We start from the raw sequence: 23,253 nt of genomic DNA, 5'->3' as shown, positions 1-23,253 counted from the left end.
GCAAGATTGTTTTGAGTCTGTTGGCCATAGCTTTAGTAACAATTTTGTAGGCCACATTGCACAGTGCAATGAGTCTGAGATCGGTCATGGTTTTAGGATTGCTCTTTTTGGGGATTAACACAATATGACTAAATGAGTTTGGTTCAAGTGTTTAGGGAGCTGACCAAAACACATGAACTCATTACAAAGATACACTATGAGATCCCCCACAATATCCTAGTATGTGTGAAAGAAACCTGGGTTAAAGCCGTCAATACTTGGACTTTTATCCAGGCATCTCAAACGCCGCAATCTTGACCTCCTCCTTGGTGAAATTCCTCAGTAGAGCATCGTTCTGGGCAGTGGTACCTTTGGAGTAAGGCATTGTAAAATTGTTCCGTGGTCCCCCAGAACTGGTAAAGAGATTGATGAAGTAATCCTTGATTAGCTTGTGCATCTCTTAGCCCTGCGAAATCCAATCCCCTCTCGAGTTACGGAGCTTAGAAATTACATTGTTTCTATGTCTCCAAGTGGCCATATTGTGGAAATATTTCAAATTAGAGTCACCCCCTTTATACTAAAAAAGTTTCGCTCTCTGCATCCAACCAAGTTTGTTGTTCAAACAAGTGAAGGAAATGTTTCTGTTGAGAAACAGAGTTGATGGTACCGGTTTGTTCGGCCGTTGTTATTTGAATTTCGAAATAGCTCAACAAAGTTGATGGTACTGATTTGTAGAAAAAATACAATTCCTTGCTCTAGGGTATATGGCACAGTGGGCAAAGGACAAACAGTGCCCCTTAAAATTACGAGTTCAATTCTTGACTATTACATTGCACATCTCACAATTTATTCTCTTTAAGAAGTGAAAAATTTTAGAGTTCAACTATGATGAATTCCAATTCTTCAAATTTGAGGATTGCAAATCCCACCTCCCCACCTCCCCTAGTAAGAAAGTGAGTGTGAAGACTGAAGACCAAATTATCTTCCCTAATAATCATTTTCAATTCTCGCATAATTAAAATATAATTAACTTTGAATTCATACATTATTTTCACCTTGTTCCTTGCGATAAAATTGCCTGTGTGTTTTTGAAATTTCATAGATTCTACATTATTGTGAAGTGTTCACAACTTGCTGACATTACAACATTTCTAATGTGCTGACAATTTTGACCATTTTATGGGTTGTATTGACTATTGATACAATAAGACCTGGTGATGCGGGGTTCATTTGTGAAAACGCAGAAAATTTAACACGCAAACACGAGAAAGGTAACAATTTGAGCGAAAAAGCATAATAGAAAATTCAGAAATTATTTTGCTGGAAAATGATTTTCGCATACAGTTTCAGAGCACAACAAAAGGTAGAAGAAACTAGAGTCGAAACTAAAGTACTCGAGCCAAGCCAGGAATTTCTAAGGATTTAAGCAAAAACACGCCATTTCCATCTACCTTGTTCAATAGCAGCTTAAGCTTCGGCATATCTGCACAACCAAAACCCGTTTAAGAGAGACTTGCAATGACACACCTGACTGCCTCGATTATTAAATAAACCATCTCAAAGCAAAGCAAAGCTAGCAAAGTAGAGATCCTTACCCAAGTTCAGAGAGCTTCAAATGAGCCTCTGCATAGTCAGCAAAGAAGGCATCTTCATCCTGAAACAGCAACAGAAATAATACTCCGTATTAGTAAAAGCAGCAAATTATACAATAGCAGTTTTCAATGCATATCACAATACATACTGCAGCATATTTTTCAACTAGTGGGCGGAAAACGGGATCATTAAGAAGTGCCTTGTCAGTGGGCAATTGTAGAAGCCCTTCTTTCTCACCACTCAGAAGCTCTCTGATTGCAACATAAACAAACAAATATATCATATGATAGCCACAAAAAACATGTACATATCTTTTTGAGAAAGGCAAGTAATACTAGTCTTCTTACGTAAAGTAAGAGTTATCAAAGATGAGTGGGTTGGTAGTCCAAGGGCCTTCAAATCCAGAGCGCTCCTTGTGGCACCTTCCCTGAAACCAATTAGGAACCAAATGTCAAATCACATAACAAAGAGGGGAAGGGGCAAACGGAAAACAAATTAAAACCATAATGTTGACCTACCAGGGTATGGCCACCAGAGAGAGCAACAATATCCTTGTCGGAGAGTCCCATTTGTTTGACAAACACATCTCTTAGGTGATCATTTCCTAATTAACACATGCGATAAATAACCAGGGGCATATCATTAATTCGCAAAAAAATCTCAACTTGAGAGTATATTTGCTAATTCCAATGGCAATGAAAAATTAGATATAACCAAGCTACGCATAAAAAGACTTACCTTGTGTGGCATCAGGAAGACGACCTTCAACTGGGGGCTCTGTCTTATCCTGATACAAACAAACACATATTTATAAAGATCGAAAACAAACAAGGGGCACATGTTAATTCAAAATACACTTCTAGTAATGATCAATAATAACTTGCACAACAGTGAAAAATGGAAATGAATTACCCTGAAGCAACTCCTCTATATTTTTGCCAATAAGATCAAACAAAATGTTCATTTCAACTTCTTAAATAAAAGAGCTAATTTATAAGAAAGATATCAAGTCTACCTACACAGAAAATAAAATAACGAACAAGCACCAACAGGAAACTTGACTTGTACATTCAAGATATACCAAAAAGATGGCATGCTTAGTAACTGAATTTACAAAGAAAAAACTCAGACTGACCTCTCTCCCAGGATGGAAAGGAACATCAGGTCCCCCAGTGATTTCAACAGCAACAACACCAGCAAGCTAAAAGCATGAAAATGGTTCAAATTAGTAAAACTCTTAGAAATAGAAAAGCACTAAAAATAAAATCCAGGCATTCCAAACTCCAAGCTGAACAAAGGAAATGGCAGTACCTGATAGAAATCTGCATAAGAGACAATAGGGAATTGCTCCTTGAATGGCTCCAACAACCTAACTGCAATGTCAAGACCATTATTGGCACCATGAGCTTGCTCAGCCTTGAGCCTCATGGTTCCAAATGGACCTCCAGTCTTGGACGAGACATCATAAGTTCCAGCAGAGTGCCATCTACAATGACATCAATCAAACCAAATTCACATCGGCACACAACTATAAAATTCAAGAATATCAGCAGACTGCCATAACGTACAAAAGGAATATAATATTAGTAAATGGCAAGGGAGATTCAGAGAAAGTGAACAGATATTTACGCAAGACGAAGCATGAGAGGAGCACAGTTCTTGTCAGCAATGAATCCTCTAAGCTTTCTCCTCAACTTCTCAATAGCCTTCTTGTATTCCTCGCTAACAGTGGGATAGCACTTCCCCATTGCAACTATTCTGCATTACAAAAGCGCACAGATTAGCTTCCTATCCAGCATTACATTTAAGCACATTTGTAACTCCATTTACACCTAAAAATACAATCCACTATACATACAACACGAAAGCAAGCAACAATTAGACCAAGATCCCAACATCTGAGGTTAACAAAAAAAATAACAGAAACAATATCTTAAATTCCAATCAAACTAACAAACATATATCATCAAATTCAAATCAAACTAACAACAAAAATATCATAAATCCATAAAGGTTAAACAAATGACTACAACACAATTGCTCCAGGCCTAATTCAAAATGAATATTCAACAGTTTTGTCTACAGACTACACAGCTAATGAAATCACAAGAGTTCACACTAGATTTTCATACAAGCACTTACACACAATCCATCCACTTAAATAAGTTCATACAGGTATATACAACAACGATCATACGCCAAAAAATTAGGACATGAGCGAAACAACCAAAGGCAACTATATTTGTTTAGTTGAAAACTAGAATCGGGATGAACTATACTTTTTAACTTTTTCAAACACAAATAATAAATTAAACTAGATGTAAAACCATATTCCCCACAAACTCTCTGCAGCATTGTCCCTAGAATCCTATATCTTGTAAAACTTGCAGTCATATTCTTCAACCTCTTCGACATTTCGACTATTCCGTCCAAAACTTCCCTTCGAACAGACCTTCCACTACCATGGCGTGAAGCATCACCAACGCCTCTAACCTCACTCTTAAATTCTAGATCAAAACTAAAAATCTCCAGATCTTATCAGTACTCGGATTATGCTTGACTTTTCTCTTAGCAGAAAATCACCAAAAAATACGGCAATGAAATGAATAAAACCAAAAAAACAAAAAATAAAAAATAAAAAAAAATAAAAAAAAAATCAAAGCTGCATTGAAGTCGTGAAGAGTCGAACCTTGGTAAGCAGACAGGCTTTTTGCAAGCTGAGAGAAAGGCTACAACGGCACGAGCAGACCACAAGCGGAGAGAGTGAGGAAGGAGGTGAAGAACAATGGGAGGATATATATAAAAGAGCAAGGGGAAAGAGAGCTACCGTGTTTTGACCTCAGCCGTTGGATCTGGATGATCGTGAGGCCAGTATGGATGGCAGGCGGTCCACCAATGGAAAATGAAATCTACTTTAATAGGAAAAATAATTAATAAAATTGGAATTTGAAATTTGAAAACGGCCCTGTGACCAATAAAATATCAGTCGTCGTGGGAACTGCTGTGGCTGCTCTAATTAAATGACGATAACAACCCTGTACCCGAACTAACATTTGTACGGAGTAGATGAATTTGCTCAAGGCTATTTTAGGTCATTACAATACGAAAGCCGTGATTCTGAGAATGCAGGTGTGAACGCATTGAGCTACCGCAGATTCCTTGGAGAGAGATTGCTAAAATCACCTTTTTTTTTTGGAAAAGATTGCTAAAATCACCTCACACAATATCTTTCGAATCTCATCGTCTCATTGATTTGCGACTTGTTAATAAGGTGTTTGGTAGTATAGAATTGTAATTAGAGGTCAGAGATCAAAGGCTTTGTGGTCAAGCGGTATAGCTGCGGCCTTCTCAAGTGAAATGTAACAGGTTCAAAAAATAATTGTTTCGTGCAATGCACGGTCTAAATTTATATAATTAAATATAAAGTATTGTTATACTACGTAACATTTATAATAAAAGAAAGAGAATTAGATGGTGCATATATGCTCCAGCTGATGCTTTAACAAATGTCGTTGTATTTAACAAAATTTAAATTATTTTGTTGATATAGGACCAAAAAGACCAAAAGTGGATGTTTTGATAAAAAATGACTAAAAGTGAATTGTCACATATAATTCTAAGACTAAAAATGGAATTAACTCTTTTCTATTTACTAAATACACCCTTAAATTTTTTATTTTTAAAAATAATTATAACTAATTTTGTAAAGTTTTTACTTTTGTATCAATACTTAAAATTTTAATACTAAATCACTCGAAATATTTTAAATTTCTACATCAATAAAGTTTTATTATGCATGTTAGTTATAATAATGAGGATCATAACTCATAAGAGCAAGTTGAGGTAGGTGTGGCCGACTTTATGCCAAGGTTTATTATAAATATATAATTAGTATAATTTTTTTTTTAGTATTTTAAAATATTGTGCAGTAATATAAACTTATGAGCACTATATGATGTTGCCATTCAACATATTGTAAGTCAAAGTTAATTCTGTATTTGATTCTCTTAAGAATAAATGCATTCCCATTTGTTATCCTCATTCTTTTTAATAAATTAAATTCAGCATCTAATTTTTGATACTTTGTTAGGTTATCCATCTATACGTTAATATGTGTTAGGACTCATACTATTATCTACTTCTATTCCTAGTATACTTCTGTAGTTTGTATATAGTTGTCACAGGTAGTATTGTACAGTTGAGACACTCATAATACAAACCCTAATCTGGTATCCGTCGCCAAGTTCTTCCCGATGGCTGACGGGCGAGTCTGCGGCCGTCTCTTCGGAACAGACAGTGTCCGATGGCACTGCTCCTCCTTTGCCGAATTCACTTTCTTCGGCTCACCATTTTGTTAGCATTAAGCTAAATACCCGCAATTTTCTTTTTTGGCAGGCGCAGTTGGTTCCGTTTCTTCACGGCCAATGACTGATGGGGTTCGTTGATGGTTCGATTCCGGCCCCTCCTGCTATGTTGCCGCCGCCGGCTAGTGCGCCTACCGCTGCTCCCACCGTGAATTCGGCATACGCATCGTGGTTCCAGTAGGATCAGGCTATTTTGTCGATGATTATTTCCTCGCTCTCGGAAGAAGTCATGCCTCTCGTGCTCGGAAAGCATACTTCCATGACAGCCTGGCGTGCGAACGAGTTCGCTCTCGCCTCCACGTCTCGGGCTCGTGTCGTCCACCTTCTCGGCCAGCTTCAAACGTTGCAGCAAGGTGAGGCGTCTATTGTAGATTATTTAGGACGTGTGAAGGTCCTTCTTGAAGACCTCGTGCTTGCTGGCCGCCCCGTTACCACCGACGAGATGAATATCTACGTTTTCCGAGGGCTGAGTTTCGTTCGTTTGCTGCTTCACTGTCCTCACGGCCTACGCCTTTGTCTTTGGAGAAGATGGTCGATTTGTTGGGGGCTCAAGAGTTTGCGCATGCTACGGAATATTCGCCCAGTGGAGGTCTGTCATCGGTGGCTCACGTTGCTCGACGTGGTTCTGGTCGTGGCGGATGTCGCGGTTCGCAACAGTGGCGCGGTGGCCAGTCGCGAACTGGCAGTGGTGTTTCGCCGCAAGCTGGGCAGTGGCGTGGCTCTGGTTCTGCTCAATTCGGGCAGTCAACGGGTCGTGGGCAGCAGCCGAACTGGCGTGGTGGTCGTGGCGGCTCGCGGTCTAATTTGCGGTGTCAAATTTGTGATTTGGCCGGGCATTCTGCTGTGACATGTTATCGTCGTAGGCTCACATGGTGTTTCAGGACTCTACTGATTCAAGTTCGTTAGCATCTCAGACTTGGTTCCCTGACACGGGGGCCACCGATCATGCCACTCCGGATGCCCGTTCTTTCACTACGACTGAGGACTACACTGGTACTGACTCTCTCCGGGTTGGTAATGGTAAGGCCTTGCCTATTTCTAGTGTTGGGTGTACATCATTTTCTACCCCCTCTCGTTCTTTTAAAATGTCTCATGTTTTGCATGTTCTTGGTTTGTCTGTGTCTTTACTTTCTATTCAGAAATTTGCCTATGAGAATCGTGTGTTTTTTGAGTTTTACCCCTCCTATTTTGTTGTGAAGGATATCCGCACCAAAGCGGTCCTCCTCCGGGGTAGCAGTTCGGGTGGCTTATATTCCTTGCCGGTGTCTTCCCCGTCTGCATTTCTTTTGGCTCGGGCGTCGTCCTCTGTGTAGCATGGGCGTCTTGGTCATCCTCACCATCGTGCTCAGAGTCATATATTAAAGTCTTGTTTAGTTAGTTCTTCTAGTCGTTTAGATTCCATTTGTACTGCTTGTCAAATGGGGAAATATGCGCGTTTCCCTCTTTCCAGTATTCGTTCTTCTAGTACGCATGTCTTAGATTTGGTCTATACTGATATTTGGGGTCCTGCCCTGGTTACTTCTGTTAATGGCTATCGCTATTTTGTAATTTTTGTTGACGATTTTACTCGCTTTACTTGGTTTTATCCTATGCGTTTAAAGTCGGATTTATATGCTATTTTTGCCCAATTTCGTGCATTGGTTGAGCGCTCTTTTGGTTGTCGTATTAAGTTTGTTCAGTTTGACCTTGGGGCAGAATATAAGAAGTTACACTCTGAGTTATTATCTTGTTGCCTTGTTGTTATAATCTTACAAATTAATTTCTTCGTCAGTCTAGTCGATCTCGGGTTTAATGGCTGCCGTACCATCATCGTCGTTGTTCTTTGGGGGTTCCGAACTTGTGATAACTGTCCGCCATACCCTTGTACCTTGAGCTTGAAGATAAATCTCCATTCTCGCTTTCCAGAATGCATAATTCGTTCCATCCAACTAAGGAGGTTTCATATTACTATCCATCTGTACGTTAGAGAACCAAGAAAACAGATTGCACAGACTCTATACTACAATATCGTGATGATCAGACAAGAAGATCAAGAAATCTAGCGAAAAATTGTAAATTCCCTAAGGATCAAGTCAATATAGAAACTTAAAACCTCTAATACCAAGTGAAATTCCGCTTATCCTAATATTCTAAGTAGTCTGATTAAGTTTATGCTTCAGTTATATTACGTGTATCAGTTGTGAATCTTGATTATTGTTATACTCGGATCATGCATCAGAAGTATATACTCGCATGCGGAAAAGTAAACGTAGAAACTAAAACAAACACGCGATTTGTTAACCCAGTTCGATACCTCAGTATCTACGTCTGGGGATGGTCACAGTTCGTTAGTCCAATCCACTATACTCAACAGCCAATGTACAGAAGGTAAGAGAAGAAGTTCTCACCTATGTGATCCCTCACAAGGTATCTACCCGACTGTCCTAGGCTTACAATGGATTGCCAAGACCAGAGATCCACACTTCAGAAGTCTACCCAAGTTTCCTTGGTGGAGAGCTACTATAATGCAGTCCGTCTTAATGACTCACCCTTCACTGATCCACAATTGCATGGCCTCAACGTCCACAGTTTAAGCATCAAACGAATTTGCCTTCTCAAGATTTTTACTTTCAAAAATCTAGATCTTTAATTGCTTGAAAAGACGATAATGGTCAGAGTTAAACACCTTAGAACAATTAGAGAGTGGGATCTTTCAATCGATAATCTATCTACCAACTTCTTGAACCATACCTCTCCTTTATATAGAACTCTGGCATTAATATCATGGTAATCCTTTAGATTTGAATCATCACTCACTAATTACCAAGATACCCTTTGAGGTGTTAAATAGACAAGGAATTTCTTATAATATCACCTCTTTGCCAATAACCGCTCAGCTCAGCTCAACAAGTATAAGTCGATGAAGCTTTAATGGATATAACCCGGATACTCTGATTTAGAGTCTGCTCAATCAAATCTTCACTCTTAACACTAATAGACTTTAAACACTACTTTATCTATTTTTCCATAATAAATCAACTAATTACATAAGTGGGGTTTTAGACTTCAAAGCCAACTAGGGTTCCAAAACCCTACGGTGAATAAACCAAAGAAGATCACATTTTAACAAAGTTAGATAACGATGTTAAGAATGAAATCATGAAAACCCTTGATAAGGTCATGTTCGATAAATTAAAAGGCGTACGACAACTGCAAAGCAACTATGGGACAAGCTTATAGAACTATCTATTGGCAATGAACAAATTAGGGAAAATAACTTAAATATTATTGTCCAAAAGTTTGATTCATTTGAGATGTTACAGGGTGAATCCATTGACGGAATGGAAACCCATTTTACTAATATCTAGGGTGAGCTTTTTGTTTTGCAGAAATGATATATGCAAAGGGCGATTAAGTCCAAGGAATGGCTATCCAAGGTCACAGCTATAAAAAGTAGTAGAGATTTTTCTACCATCACAATCAAATCCTTGTTCTGGGATCTCAAAGACCATGATTATGACATGGTGAGACTAGACAAGAATGGGGCTACAAACGAAATGCCTACTGGCACCAAGGTTACACTCCCATATGGGAGGTTGTGGGTTCGAGCCTCAGTAGGTTGAGAAAGTAGTTATGAACAGATACTACATTGTAACAGAGTCAATAGTACTAAAAAAATGAAAGACCTACTATTGCATTGGTTAGAAAGAGGATTCAAGAAGTTCCAAGGACACAAAGGCAAAAGTTCTAGGAAGCACACATCCTCTAACATAAAGGTATGAAAAAAATGTATAACGAGAGGAAGATGAAACTGAAAAGGTTTGTTTTAATTGAAGGAAACCAGGACACTTTAAAAATGAATGTCTTTATTTAGTAGAAGACAAAAATAGCACAAAGAAAGATGACATGAAGAAAGACAAATACGATAGGAAGAAATCTAGAAGGAAAGCCTTTACCTCTGATGAATCATCGGAAGAAAGCAGCAGCTCTTCTGAAGAAAGTTATTCTTCCGACTCAGACGAAGATGCACTCATTTGTTTAATGACTAGAGAAGAAAAGAAGAATTCTCAAGCTCATCAGAAGAGTCAACTTCGAACTGTAGAAATAGTGAAACCTTGGAAGTTGATTTAACATGTTACATGACTAACAACAATGAAGAAGAGGCAACTTCTGCATCCATGTCTAGCTCTTCTAATGATACTCCTAAGAATAAATGTGATTTATATATCAAATTAAGGAGTAAATTTTCTAAAATCCTTGTGAAGTACAATCATCTTATATCTAATAATCAGCTATTCAAGAGTGATAATTCTAGGTTAACTGAGTAATTAAAATCCCTCAATAGTTTCACCTTAGAATTAAATAACCTCAAAGCTGAAAATGAAATATTAAAAGAAGAGTGTACAACAAGTAAAACTAGATAAGAAAAGCTTAGAGAGCTTTTTGGTAAATATGTTAGTGGTTCCAAAACAATGGATACATTACTAAGCATACAAAAATCATCAAGGGATAGATAATGTGGTACATACCCATAACTCAAATCTAGTTGATTATGGAAGCAATCCGAATCAACAAGGCTTAGGTTTCAAGAAAGTTGCCTACACCCATCAAAATAAATCTAATAAGGCAATTTTAGAAACCAAGGAGACCAATAGAAGAAGTGAAAAACTTCTAGAAATAAAGGAATACAAAATCTAGAAGAAATAGAAGTGTTTGGAATGAGTGGGTTCCCACAGGACGGATCTTTGATCCAAACAAAGTGGACCCAACCCCCATAGGAACAAAACTTCCTACCATAGACAACCAAAATCGGAAGAAGCCACTTCTTACTAGTAGAAATATACATGTCAGAAAATTTCTTAATCCACATCAAAGGAATATGAGTAGGATTCCAAGGAATGATATTGGTAGAGATTTTCCTTCTGATTCTGATTGGGCAATGACTAGTTTCTTAACTAGACCTAGGTTAAGAAATTCCAAAGAAGTCAAACCTTCTCGAGGGCATCAAAATTAGTTTGGGTCAAAAATTTTAAAAATCAATGCTCTAAAACAAATTTTATATCATTCCATGTAATTATGATTTAGAATGGGAACAAAAAATGGCTCAAGTCCTATGCAATCAAGGAGGCCCTTTCTTGGGATATGGAACAGGGTTGGCGTGAGTTGATGGTGTATTCTGATTGTTAAACGGTTTATCCTATGCTTGCGTTGGCTTCAACAAATTACTCTTATGCAGGTTGTGTGATTAGTGAGTGCTTACGACTAAAACGACACTTTGATTCTGTGTCTTTTCACTTTGTTGGTAGATCAGAGAATAAGCTAGCTCATGCTCTTGCCAGGGCAACAGATTCACAATCTGGTCCTCGTAGTTGGTTCCCTTATTATCCTTCATGTATTCGACACTTGATTAATGATGCTTAATATTAATTCTTGTGATTTTTGTTTCAAAAAAATGACTCAAGTCCCTCATGATGGGTTCAGGCTAACTTACAATCCCATAAGATCTAACCTCTGAGGACCCAAATTTGTTTGGGTGCCATAAACTTTGTGGTATTGATGCAGGAACCTTCATTCATTTTGTTTTGAAGCAAATTGAAAACAGGATCATTATTAGGAATATATCAAGATTCTCTTATCAATGGTTTGAAAAAGTTAACAATCTAAGGGTGAAGGATGTTAGCAATTCAAGAGAATAATGCAAAATGGGGGAAGAATGCAAGTAAGGGAGAATCACAATGATATCTACTATTTTGTACAATAATTTGATAAGCCTCTGAGATACCCTTAAATCAAGTGCATATTAGGGTGTTTTGTCACGTTTATAGCATCCTTACATGATGAATTATGCTCATAAATGCTTGAAAATCACTAACCAACACACGAAAGCTACTTTTAGCCTAAAGGAGGTGAAACAGGAGCCCCGGGAGCAAATATGAGCAAAAGTTGAGCTTAAAGAACAAACCAGGCAAGATCGGAGCCCCGGAGGACCCAAGTGGATGGCCACACGCGTGTGAGTATGCGTGGAAATAATCCAGTAGCCTCCCACGCACACTCACACGCGTGTGAGCAGGCGTGGAGACTGCATTGCGCGAAATTTGTTAGGGTTGCTTTTTCGGAGACTATTTAAACCCCTTTGATAAATTTTCAGAGGAGGTTGCCAGAAATTTAGTTTCCCTTTCCTTAGTTTTTCCTTTGGAGAACTTTCTCCATTTTTCTTAGATTTTCATTTCTTAGTTTAGATAAATCTCCATTGTAGCAAGACAACAATCTTGGATTGAAGGATTACTTCACTCTAGGTGATCTCTATTTCATTTCTATTATATTTTGTTATCTTGTTCTTGGATTAAATTAGCTTTTGTCTTGAATTTCATATCATGAGTGGCTAGTTTAATCTAGGGATTTGGATTGTGTGATTGTATGATGCTAGTGTGATGATCTTATCTCTATTTTGGATCTAAATGCTTAGATTGTTGGATTATCTATTCTTGTCTATTGATTGTTGTTTTGATGAGATCTTGTTTGGATTTGGCTAATCTAGATGAGAGATTGAGCTCTTGACTCTTTCATGTCTTTGATTAGAGTTAGGATTTGAAGCTTGACACAATCATAGTTCCTATGGACTTCTTAAGAATAGTAGGATACTGTGTAGCTTAAGTGTTTGATAAAATTCCTCTTAAAGCTTTGGATGCTTGAAGGCACTCCTAAGTCAAAGAAGCCTTAGTACACAAAGGTGGAAAAGGACTAAGACAACACACTCTTGAATAGCCAACATCCTTGCATTATCTATCCATTACCTTAGTCACACCACAATGCAACATACATGAACACTATCCAATCCCTACCCCTTTTACATATTTGCAAACTCTCTTACTTTACTACTTTCTTGCACTCAAACCAAACCTTATGAACTCCTTTCACTCACGATCCATCATTCATCACACTCGAATCCCTTGCATGACTCAATCAAGTAAGCTCCCGAACATTTGACACACCTCCACGTCCCACCTTTGAGACCGACACTCGGGGAGTCACTGACTTTTCGTTTTAACACAAATATCTTTTGACATCTCAACCCTACACAAAACTGCAAGCTGTCAAAATGGCGTCGTTGCCGGGGAGGGCAATAGGTTGTCATTTGTTTTTGTTTACTTTGATTGTATGAATGCTAGATTTGAGCATTGTTAATCCATTCCACAGTCTTTTGTTTTATTTTTATTACATCTTTTTTTGCTACTTACCCAATTGACTACTTCTAGTCAATTGTGGAATCTTTGTTTCATTGATAATCTTACTAGGTGAATGCACACGCGAGCAAAAGGAAATCAAGGCTTACTACCCTACATTCCAGAAATCAATAGAGCAACTAGAAGGAAAAATACCCAAGGATCACAAATGGCTTCATCAAGCGCAACAAGAAATCCACAAGGAAGAGGAACAACTATACCAAATCCACCCCCAGTTCCAATTGTTCCACAAGCACCAATTAACCATGAAGAACCAATTCTTGAGGAACCACAAGCTAACAGAGCAAACAATCAAGAGAACATTCGTGAAGAAGAATACTATGGAATTCCTCAGGAACCACAAAGATCAATTGCAGATTACATGACCCCTGATTTTAACATGCATAATTCGATCTATGTACCGCCGATGGTAAACGTCAACTTTCACGTGCATCCAACTATTCTCACATTGGTTTAGAACAGTCAATACTCGGGATTACCATCTGAAGATCCCAATGCACACATCACAAGGTTCATACGAGCATGTGGGATGTACAGGCAAGAAGGAGTTAGTGAGGAGATAGTTCGACTTATATTATTCCCATTTTCAGTTATAGGAGAGGCAGTACGATGGTTGGAAAGCCAAGACGACAATCATTTCAGATCGTGGCAGCAGTTGCATTGTGAATTCATGAACGAGTTCTTTCCCATCACGAAGACTATGAGGATTCGAAGGCTAATACAGGAATTCAAGCAAGGAAGGCTTGAGAGTTTGGGAGAGGCTTGGCGACGATTCAAGGTTCTTAAAAGACAATGCCCGCAAGATCTGATGCACCCATGGGATATGATTAGCTCATTCTACGGAGGGCTAACAGACGAAGGAAAGATCTTGCTTGACTCATCCTCCAGCGGTGCCTTTGTCTCCCTAGCTTTGCCAGAAGCTGAAGAATTAATTGAGAGAATATCAAAGAATACCTCTTGTTGGTACGACCGACGAGGAGATCACGGGGGCATATATAAGTTGATAATCGTGTGGCGAGCGAGGAAAAAATAGAGGCAATGAATCACGAAATCAAAAAGCTACAGGCCATGGTAGNACAACACACTCTTGAATAGCCAACATCCTTGCATTATCTATCCATTACCTTAGTCACACCACAATGCAACATACATGAACACTATCCAATCCCTACCCCTTTTACATATTTGCAAACTCTCTTACTTTACTACTTTCTTGCACTCAAACCAAACCTTATGAACTCCTTTCACTCACGATCCATCATTCATCACACTCGAATCCCTTGCATGACTCAATCAAGTAAGCTCCCGAACATTTGACACACCTCCACGTCCCACCTTTGAGACCGACACTCGGGGAGTCACTGACTTTTCGTTTTAACACAAATATCTTTTGACATCTCAACCCTACACAAAACTGCAAGCTGTCAAAATGGCGTCGTTGCCGGGGAGGGCAATAGGTTGTCATTTGTTTTTGTTTACTTTGATTGTATGAATGCTAGATTTGAGCATTGTTAATCCATTCCACAGTCTTTTGTTTTATTTTTATTACATCTTTTTTTGCTACTTACCCAATTGACTACTTCTAGTCAATTGTGGAATCTTTGTTTCATTGATAATCTTACTAGGTGAATGCACACGCGAGCAAAAGGAAATCAAGGCTTACTACCCTACATTCCAGAAATCAATAGAGCAACTAGAAGGAAAAATACCCAAGGATCACAAATGGCTTCATCAAGCGCAACAAGAAATCCACAAGGAAGAGGAACAACTATACCAAATCCACCCCCAGTTCCAATTGTTCCACAAGCACCAATTAACCATGAAGAACCAATTCTTGAGGAACCACAAGCTAACAGAGCAAACAATCAAGAGAACATTCGTGAAGAAGAATACTATGGAATTCCTCAGGAACCACAAAGATCAATTGCAGATTACATGACCCCTGATTTTAACATGCATAATTCGATCTATGTACCGCCGATGGTAAACGTCAACTTTCACGTGCATCCAACTATTCTCACATTGGTTTAGAACAGTCAATACTCGGGATTACCATCTGAAGATCCCAATGCACACATCACAAGGTTCATACGAGCATGTGGGATGTACAGGCAAGAAGGAGTTAGTGAGGAGATAGTTCGACTTATATTATTCCCATTTTCAGTTATAGGAGAGGCAGTACGATGGTTGGAAAGCCAAGACGACAATCATTTCAGATCGTGGCAGCAGTTGCATTGTGAATTCATGAACGAGTTCTTTCCCATCACGAAGACTATGAGGATTCGAAGGCTAATACAGGAATTCAAGCAAGGAAGGCTTGAGAGTTTGGGAGAGGCTTGGCGACGATTCAAGGTTCTTAAAAGACAATGCCCGCAAGATCTGATGCACCCATGGGATATGATTAGCTCATTCTACGGAGGGCTAACAGACGAAGGAAAGATCTTGCTTGACTCATCCTCCAGCGGTGCCTTTGTCTCCCTAGCTTTGCCAGAAGCTGAAGAATTAATTGAGAGAATATCAAAGAATACCTCTTGTTGGTACGACCGACGAGGAGATCACGGGGGCATATATAAGTTGATAATCGTGTGGCGAGCGAGGAAAAAATAGAGGCAATGAATCACGAAATCAAAAAGCTACAGGCAAAAATAGAGGCAATGAATCACGAAATCAAAAAGCTACAGGCCATGGTAGAAAAAATGGAAGGAAAACCCAAGCCTTGTATGGCTTTGGCACTTTACTGTAACATCTGTCCCAAGCCTTGTATGGCTTTGGCACTTTACTGTAACATCTGTGGAAAGCCTTGTATGGCTTTGGCACTTTACTGTAACATCTGTGGAGGACCTCATATGGCTTTGGCACTTTACTGTAACATCTGTGGAGGACCTCATGTGGCTTTGGCACTTTACTGTAACATCTGTGGAGGACCTCATGATACCAATATTTGCACTTCTCCGTCTGCATCTGAGCAAGTTGAGGCGGTAGATTATCAAAGGAACTCCAACTACAATGCCTATGGACAAAATCAAAGATCAAACAACAATTGGAAGCAGGGAGAGGGTTGGAACAATAGCAACAATGATAATTGGAAGCAGGGAGAGGGTTGGAACAATAGCAACAATGATGGATATCAGCAGGGAGAGGGTTGGAACAATAGCAACAATGATGGATATCAAGCGCGAGGACAATACAACTATGGAAACAAGCCTGCATATGGACAAAATGATAAGAACAGATTGATGTACAATCAAAACCAAGGAAATGGAAGTCAAATGACCCAATTCAGGCCACAATACAACTCTCAACTTGACTTTACTCAACAGAGAAAGAATGACATCCGTGAAGTAGATGTAAGACTTACAAGGACGATCATGGAACTCAAAAATGATCGGGCAAATCTAAAACAAGAGATTCGACAAGAGATTTCTAGTCTTAGACAAGAGTCCAAGGCTACACTAAAGACTATTGAGAATCAAATCTCTCAAATGTTTAAGATGATGTCTGAGAGACACTACGGACAACTCCCGAGTAACACTGAGAACAATCCAAAAGAGAGAGTCAATGCTATTGATGCCAAGGAAGAATAACATAAAAAGTGTGACCCGATGGATATTGTATGCGAAATATGCCAATGTAAGGTAGAAGACAAGAGAGATGAGACTACCTCTTGTAGTCTCGATCTCGAATTAAAGAATGCGAGCAGTTCGTGCACAATCTCAATGAAGGAAAGCAAGGAGAAAACCACTTCTGAAGTACGCCCGAAAGAAAAAGAGTTACCACAAGACAAATCCAAAAGTGAAAAAGAGAAAGAAGCGGCAAGAAAAGGTATAATTAATGCTTTTATCCGAAAATTTTTCAATAACAAGGAATGCCGCAAGTTATTTGAGGATGACAATGGTGATAATTTTACTTGCTTAAGCCAAGAATCTTCGGCTTGTTTGACTGAGGGTTACCCCAGAAAAAATGGCGACCCTGGAGCTTTGTTGATTCCTTGTTCTATACAGAACATGGAACCTCAAAATGCTCTTGCCGATCTTGGAGCTTCTATTAATGTCATGTCTTCAAATCTTTTTGAAAAATTGAATTTACCAAGTTTGAAACCGACGAGGCTGACTCTACGTTTAGCTGACGGGACCACGCGGTACCCGGAAGGCTTAGCGGAGGATGTTTTAGTAAGAATAGGAAAATTTCCTGTGCCTGTCGATTTTGTTGTTTGCAAGATGGGTGATAATGAGCCCCATGGATCCTTAATTCTTGGAAGACCATTTTTGGCTACTTGTCATGCACGCATAGATGTGAGTTCAGGTGAAATAACCCTGAGATTTGATGGACAAGCCACAAATGATGAGAAGGAAAGAATGAAGGAAGAAGATGAAAATGTAAGGGCGACGGTCAAAATGAAAACTAAATCAAAACCGAAGTGGAAGAATGACAAGCTTACATGGAAGAATACGTGGGTACCAAAATGCTTCCTACCCACTACCAAAGAGTATGGTTGATTCTTAAACAAGGTATCATGCGTCTAACCAATGACGTAAACTGTGGCGCTGCTTGGGAGGCAACCCAAGGTTTTAATAAAATGTTTTTACATTCTTTTTATGTTTTCGTTTTAATGTTTTTGTTACAATTCCAATGGTACCATGTTTTCAAGGACTAACTTATAGGATTCGAGACTAAAAAATTGCTTTGGAAAGGCCTAATTCGGGCATAGCCATGAAGGGAAAGACCAAAACCGGAAGAAAATAGTGCACCACACTGACACGCAGGATCACACGCGTGCAGACGTGCGTGGGAGCAAGGCAGTAAGCCCCCACGCACGCTCACACGCGTGCAGCCGTGCGAGGGAGCGAGGCAGTAAGCTCCCACGCACGCACACACGCGTGTCGCCGGCGTGAAAGCTTCCCCACGAAATAAAACCCCCCCATTCGGCCTTCCCACGCCATTTTTGCTCTTCTAACCCTATTTTTCTTCTCTTCTCTACGCAAGGTATACTCCATACTCAAGGTTTGAACATAGTGTCTTATTTTTACCTTCAAGAAGGATTAAAACATCACCATCAAGGTAATTTCTTATCTTTTAACCATTTATTTTTGAATATCCATGAGTTTGGAAGATCTTGAATGTGAAAATTTATTCTACATTACCTTGCTTGATTTTGAATGATTAAATTGGTTTATAATGCTTCATAGAACTATCCTTTGATGTTTTCTTTCATTATTGATGATTGCATTGATGGATTAATATTTATATTAGAGCTTCAAGTGTGAACATCATTGTTGAACAAATGGGTTTATTGAATTTCTTGTCCAAAATATGAAATTGATGTTTGAATTGATGAGTAAACTTGTTATAGAATTATTATATGCCATCAATTTGACTTTCCACATGCTACATTGCCCAAATTGAATTTTTAATTTCAAACCCTAATTTTTGAATTTGGGGAAGAAGATGAAGTTGACTTTTTGAAATTCTTGACTTTTGTAGTTGACTTCTTATTTGACTATCAAATTGAATTATCTTATGATGATATTATGCATGTGTGCGATAATGGAATGATATTGTTGATATTCTTATGCTAGAATTATTCAAAATATAGGGGAAACTATGGCAAAATTTTCGAAAATCCTTAACCCTATATGTTTGAAATCCATTATCTTGACAAGGAATTTTACATGAATCCAATGGTGACTTTTTGAAAGATAGTTATTCAAAACCAATTACCATGAATGTTAATTTCTAAAATTTGTAGGATGGGACGAGCTAAAGAGATAGCAAAGAAAACCAAATATGATCACGGAGAATCCAGCAGGTCACGAGCACGACCTCAAGCTGCAGTTCAACAAGCTCCCCAGGAGCGAGGTTCAAGGTCGCTTAGGCACTTGACATCCCTTCAACTGACCTCGGTGGATAATTATAAGAGCAAGCAGCTGAGCATCGGCCGTTACTTTGATGACAATGTTTTAACAGAGTTTGGCTGCCTGAATGAGGTGAATGGAATGATAAGGCACCGACAGCTCCGCCGTCTATTCGAGTGGAGAGGACCTACATTTGCGCCAGTCACGTATGAATTTTTTGTGACATTGGAGATCCGAAAAGAAGTTAACAACGCAAGAGAGTCCATTTCGTTCAGACTGTTTGACAACCACTACAGCTTATCAGTTAACACTTTGGTGTTACTCTCGGATTCCATGATGCTGTGGATATTTCTTTGCCATACTTCAGGGAGTTTAAGGAAGATTTTGATTCAGAGGCTATAGCTATTCGATACTGGAAGAGCATAACAGATAATGCACCTTACAACTCATCAAACCTCAAGGCAAATCTCATCACCAGAAATGCTTTGAAGGCTATTAGGTTAGCCTTTACAGTGAATCTCTCCGGCAGGACCACCAACCGCAACAAAGTTTATAAGCAAGATCTCTTTTATATGTGGTGTATGGAGAATGGAGTGAGCATTAACATGGGAGTAAAAGGGAGAAAATGGCTCCAAACCCAGCTTAAGCCTAAGGTTCAGACTGTTTTCATTGGACATTTTGTTACTAGATTGTGCCAGGGTTTGGGCCTAACAGACCTTCTTATGGGAGAAAAAGATGAAGGTACCATGATTGCTTTCACTGTTGGTGAGTTCTTTGCTATGAATATGAGGTTGGGAGGTGATGATGCGCCAGACTTGGAAGCTTCTGATGATACTGACGAGGATGAAGAGAATGAGGAGGACGAAGCAGCCGCAGCGCAGGAGCAATGCCCTACTTCAATGGATTGGGAAGCGACTCAGACTTTCCACAGGTAGCTCCATAATGAGCAAATGAATTATTGGCATGAGCAGCACACATGGCAGGAAGGCCAGTTTACTTCTATATCTGCGAGGCAAGACGTCCACAATGAAGAGCTTAATCGCATGCGAAGAGCAGTGGAGGAGAATGAGATAAGAATTGAAGAGCTTCAGGCTAGATTTGATAGCCAGTTCCACCCTCCCTCCTTCGGTGATCAGTGATGCCTTCCTCACCCGTTCTCAATCCTGACACTTAATCCATGATTCTAAAGTCCGATTGACATTGGTTACATTGGTTGATTGTCCCACTAACATTAGGTTCCCTATGCGCGGGGTTCCGCCTTTATTTCTTTTACTTTACTTTGCTTTATTTTTATCGCTTTACGCTTTCTACATTCCAACTACTTTACTTTTATGAACTTTAAATATCCGCATTTCTATTTTGAATAATTCTGCTTATTTTACATTTTATTTTAATTATCTATGTTTATGTTTTACTACTTTTATATTTCTATCAGCTTACAATAATTGAATAGCACTCCGAAAACCCTTTTGTATGTTATGTCTCCATTTCTTATAGAGCATCAATAACGGGAGCAGACCTATGCTGGAAGCTAAAGTGTGGAAAGAGGGATGCATACTTGGTTTATCCTCTTATCCCTTTTCTAATTTAAGCCCCGTTTTGATCTTTAAAGTGTGGAAATATTTGTTTATATAGCTTTGTGTATGTGTTATGTTATAGCTTACCATGTTATATAGGATCGTTTGATGCATACCCTATATCCCAGAGTAAATTCCAAAGTGTGGAAAGGGATCTTTTATTTGTTTAATCTTTAGAATCCCTGTTTGTTCCTTTACCCTATACCGTTTGTAAACATCGAGGACGATGTTTATTTTAAAGTGTGGAAAGGACGCACTTTGTGCTTGATATGCTTATATGCTTAGAATAAGAAAGTTGAAGCTCTTGGGAATGATAAACGGGTGCATTTGCAATTTGAAAAGAGAGTCATTATTTGTGTTATCTAGAGAGAATTTTGACTAGATGCCCAAAAATTTTTACTCTTGAAATATCTTTGAGGAAGTTACTTTTCGCACCCATGAGAGTGTTTAGTGCCAAATAAGTTTATATTCTTGCCTGCTTGCATGATGTTCACCTCTTATTTACGTAGGACCTTAGTCAAGGATCTCTAGAAGTGGGTGTTAGGAACATCATGTAATAGGTTTTGATGATACCAACTGTTAAGTAGAAATCCCCGAGTCTCGACGCATAGGCAAAACGCTGTAAGTTCGACAAGTAAACCAAGAGCGAAAATACAACCGAGTAACTTTGAGCTCAACTCGGAAAATATTTAAGCTTGAGGGAAATTTGTTTGAACATCTTAGAAGTCTCGTGTGTTGTAATCATATAGACAGATCAGAAGAAGGCATGGGACAACACTGGAGGAATAAGGGTCTGCGAGACATCAACTAAGTCTCGAGACATAAGCAGAGTTCGAGAGGTAGGACCTCTCGATACAGTTATCCAGTTCGAGAAATAAACAGAGTTCGAGAGATAGACCTCTCGATATTTGAGTTCGAGACAATAAGCAATCAAGATATCAACCTTGGTCTCGATACACTAACAATTCTCCAACAAAGCTGAAGGACGGTCATACTTAAAGTCTGGAGAAGAAGAATATCATGGAGATGGAATAATGAAGAGGTGCCGAACGTGAAGATTTCAAAATGGGCGGAAATGGATGACACGTCAGATTTCCACCACAAACGGTCAAAAGGTGCACCAATGCTGAAGTGGTCTGATTCCCTACAAACAAGGAATAATGGGAATATAAAAAGAGTAACTTTTACCAAAAGACGAAAGTGGAGCATGGACTCAAGAAAAGTGAACTATGGAACATTCACTACAAGACAAAGAGGTTCAAGGTACAAGATCACCACTCCATGAAATATGCTGAAAATATGCAAGACCCATGATCAGCATGGGAGACAAATTTCAAACGGAATAATCTTCCCTCCAACGGAATTATTCCTCTACTCTCATATATAAGGACGTAAAGACACAGAAAGAAAAAACAAAAGGGAAGTGAAGTGAAGGGGTTCGAAATTCTTAAGAAGTGTCAGTCTAAAACGTTCAAAGTGCAAGTGGTTAACTTGGAATATCATCCTGATATTAAAAACAGCGAGAAAACACATCTTAGTGTTTCAAGAGAGTTACAAAGCTTAAACTGTTATACATCCAGAAGGTGACCGAAGCTGCTCTACATCGAAGTTGATTCAACGATAGCTTGTGGTCAGATTGGAGNTTCGCACCCATGAGAGTGTTTAGTGCCAAATAAGTTTATATTCTTGCCTGCTTGCATGATGTTCACCTCTTATTTACGTAGGACCTTAGTCAAGGATCTCTAGAAGTGGGTGTTAGGAACATCATGTAATAGGTTTTGATGATACCAACTGTTAAGTAGAAATCCCCGAGTCTCGACGCATAGGCAAAACGCTGTAAGTTCGACAAGTAAACCAAGAGCGAAAATACAACCGAGTAACTTTGAGCTCAACTCGGAAAATATTTAAGCTTGAGGGAAATTTGTTTGAACATCTTAGAAGTCTCGTGTGTTGTAATCATATAGACAGATCAGAAGAAGGCATGGGACAACACTGGAGGAATAAGGGTCTGCGAGACATCAACTAAGTCTCGAGACATAAGCAGAGTTCGAGAGGTAGGACCTCTCGATACAGTTATCCAGTTCGAGAAATAAACAGAGTTCGAGAGATAGACCTCTCGATATTTGAGTTCGAGACAATAAGCAATCAAGATATCAACCTTGGTCTCGATACACTAACAATTCTCCAACAAAGCTGAAGGACGGTCATACTTAAAGTCTGGAGAAGAAGAATATCATGGAGATGGAATAATGAAGAGGTGCCGAACGTGAAGATTTCAAAATGGGCGGAAATGGATGACACGTCAGATTTCCACCACAAACGGTCAAAAGGTGCACCAATGCTGAAGTGGTCTGATTCCCTACAAACAAGGAATAATGGGAATATAAAAAGAGTAACTTTTACCAAAAGACGAAAGTGGAGCATGGACTCAAGAAAAGTGAACTATGGAACATTCACTACAAGACAAAGAGGTTCAAGTTACAAGATCACCACTCCATGAAATATGCTGAAAATATGCAAGACCCATGATCAGCATGGGAGACAAATTTCAAACGGAATAATTTTCCCTCCAACGGAATTATTCCTCTACTCTCATATATAAGGACGTAAAGACACAGAAAGAAAAAACAAAAGGGAAGTGAAGTGAAGGGGTTCGAAATTCTTA

The 23,253-nt window shown here is 39.0% G+C and overlaps 1 protein-coding gene across 1 annotated transcript; it reads right to left on the bottom strand.

The window, feature by feature from the left end:
- Positions 1–1,257: 1,257 nt before the first annotated feature.
- Positions 1,258–4,392, bottom strand: LOC116024879 (L-ascorbate peroxidase, cytosolic). Its single transcript, XM_031265898.1, has 10 exons — positions 4,262–4,392; positions 3,202–3,330; positions 2,884–3,058; positions 2,708–2,773; positions 2,311–2,359; positions 2,091–2,176; positions 1,920–1,999; positions 1,721–1,823; positions 1,575–1,633; positions 1,258–1,462 (listed from the first exon to the last, which is right to left on the bottom strand). The coding sequence occupies exons 2-10, from the start codon at positions 3,318–3,320 to the stop codon at positions 1,447–1,449; spliced, it is 753 nt and encodes a 250-aa protein (XP_031121758.1). The 5' UTR covers positions 3,321–3,330; positions 4,262–4,392; the 3' UTR covers positions 1,258–1,446.
- Between the last annotated feature and the right edge of the window lie 18,861 nt (positions 4,393–23,253).

This window comes from Ipomoea triloba, chromosome 7 (genome assembly GCF_003576645.1).
Source record: "Ipomoea triloba cultivar NCNSP0323 chromosome 7, ASM357664v1".
Taxonomy (NCBI): Eukaryota; Viridiplantae; Streptophyta; class Magnoliopsida; order Solanales; family Convolvulaceae; genus Ipomoea; species Ipomoea triloba.
The sequence above is the reverse complement of the archived record's forward strand: the minus strand, read 5'-3'. Positions and strand labels throughout refer to the sequence as shown.

What these genes read in the sequence shown, in the direction of transcription:
- LOC116024879 (XM_031265898.1), bottom strand. Translation starts at nt 3,320, where the DNA reads ATGGGGAAGTGCTATCCCACTGTTAGCGAGGAATACAAGAAGGCTATT. An exon ending in CTTATGCAGATTTCTATCAG is followed by an intron (nt 2,774 to 2,883) that starts GTACTGCCATTT and finishes TCATGCTTTTAG; the next exon opens with CTTGCTGGTGTTGTTGCTGT. An exon ending in TAGTTGAAAAATATGCTGCA is followed by an intron (nt 1,634 to 1,720) that starts GTATGTATTGTG and finishes TTGCTGTTTCAG; the next exon opens with GATGAAGATGCCTTCTTTGC.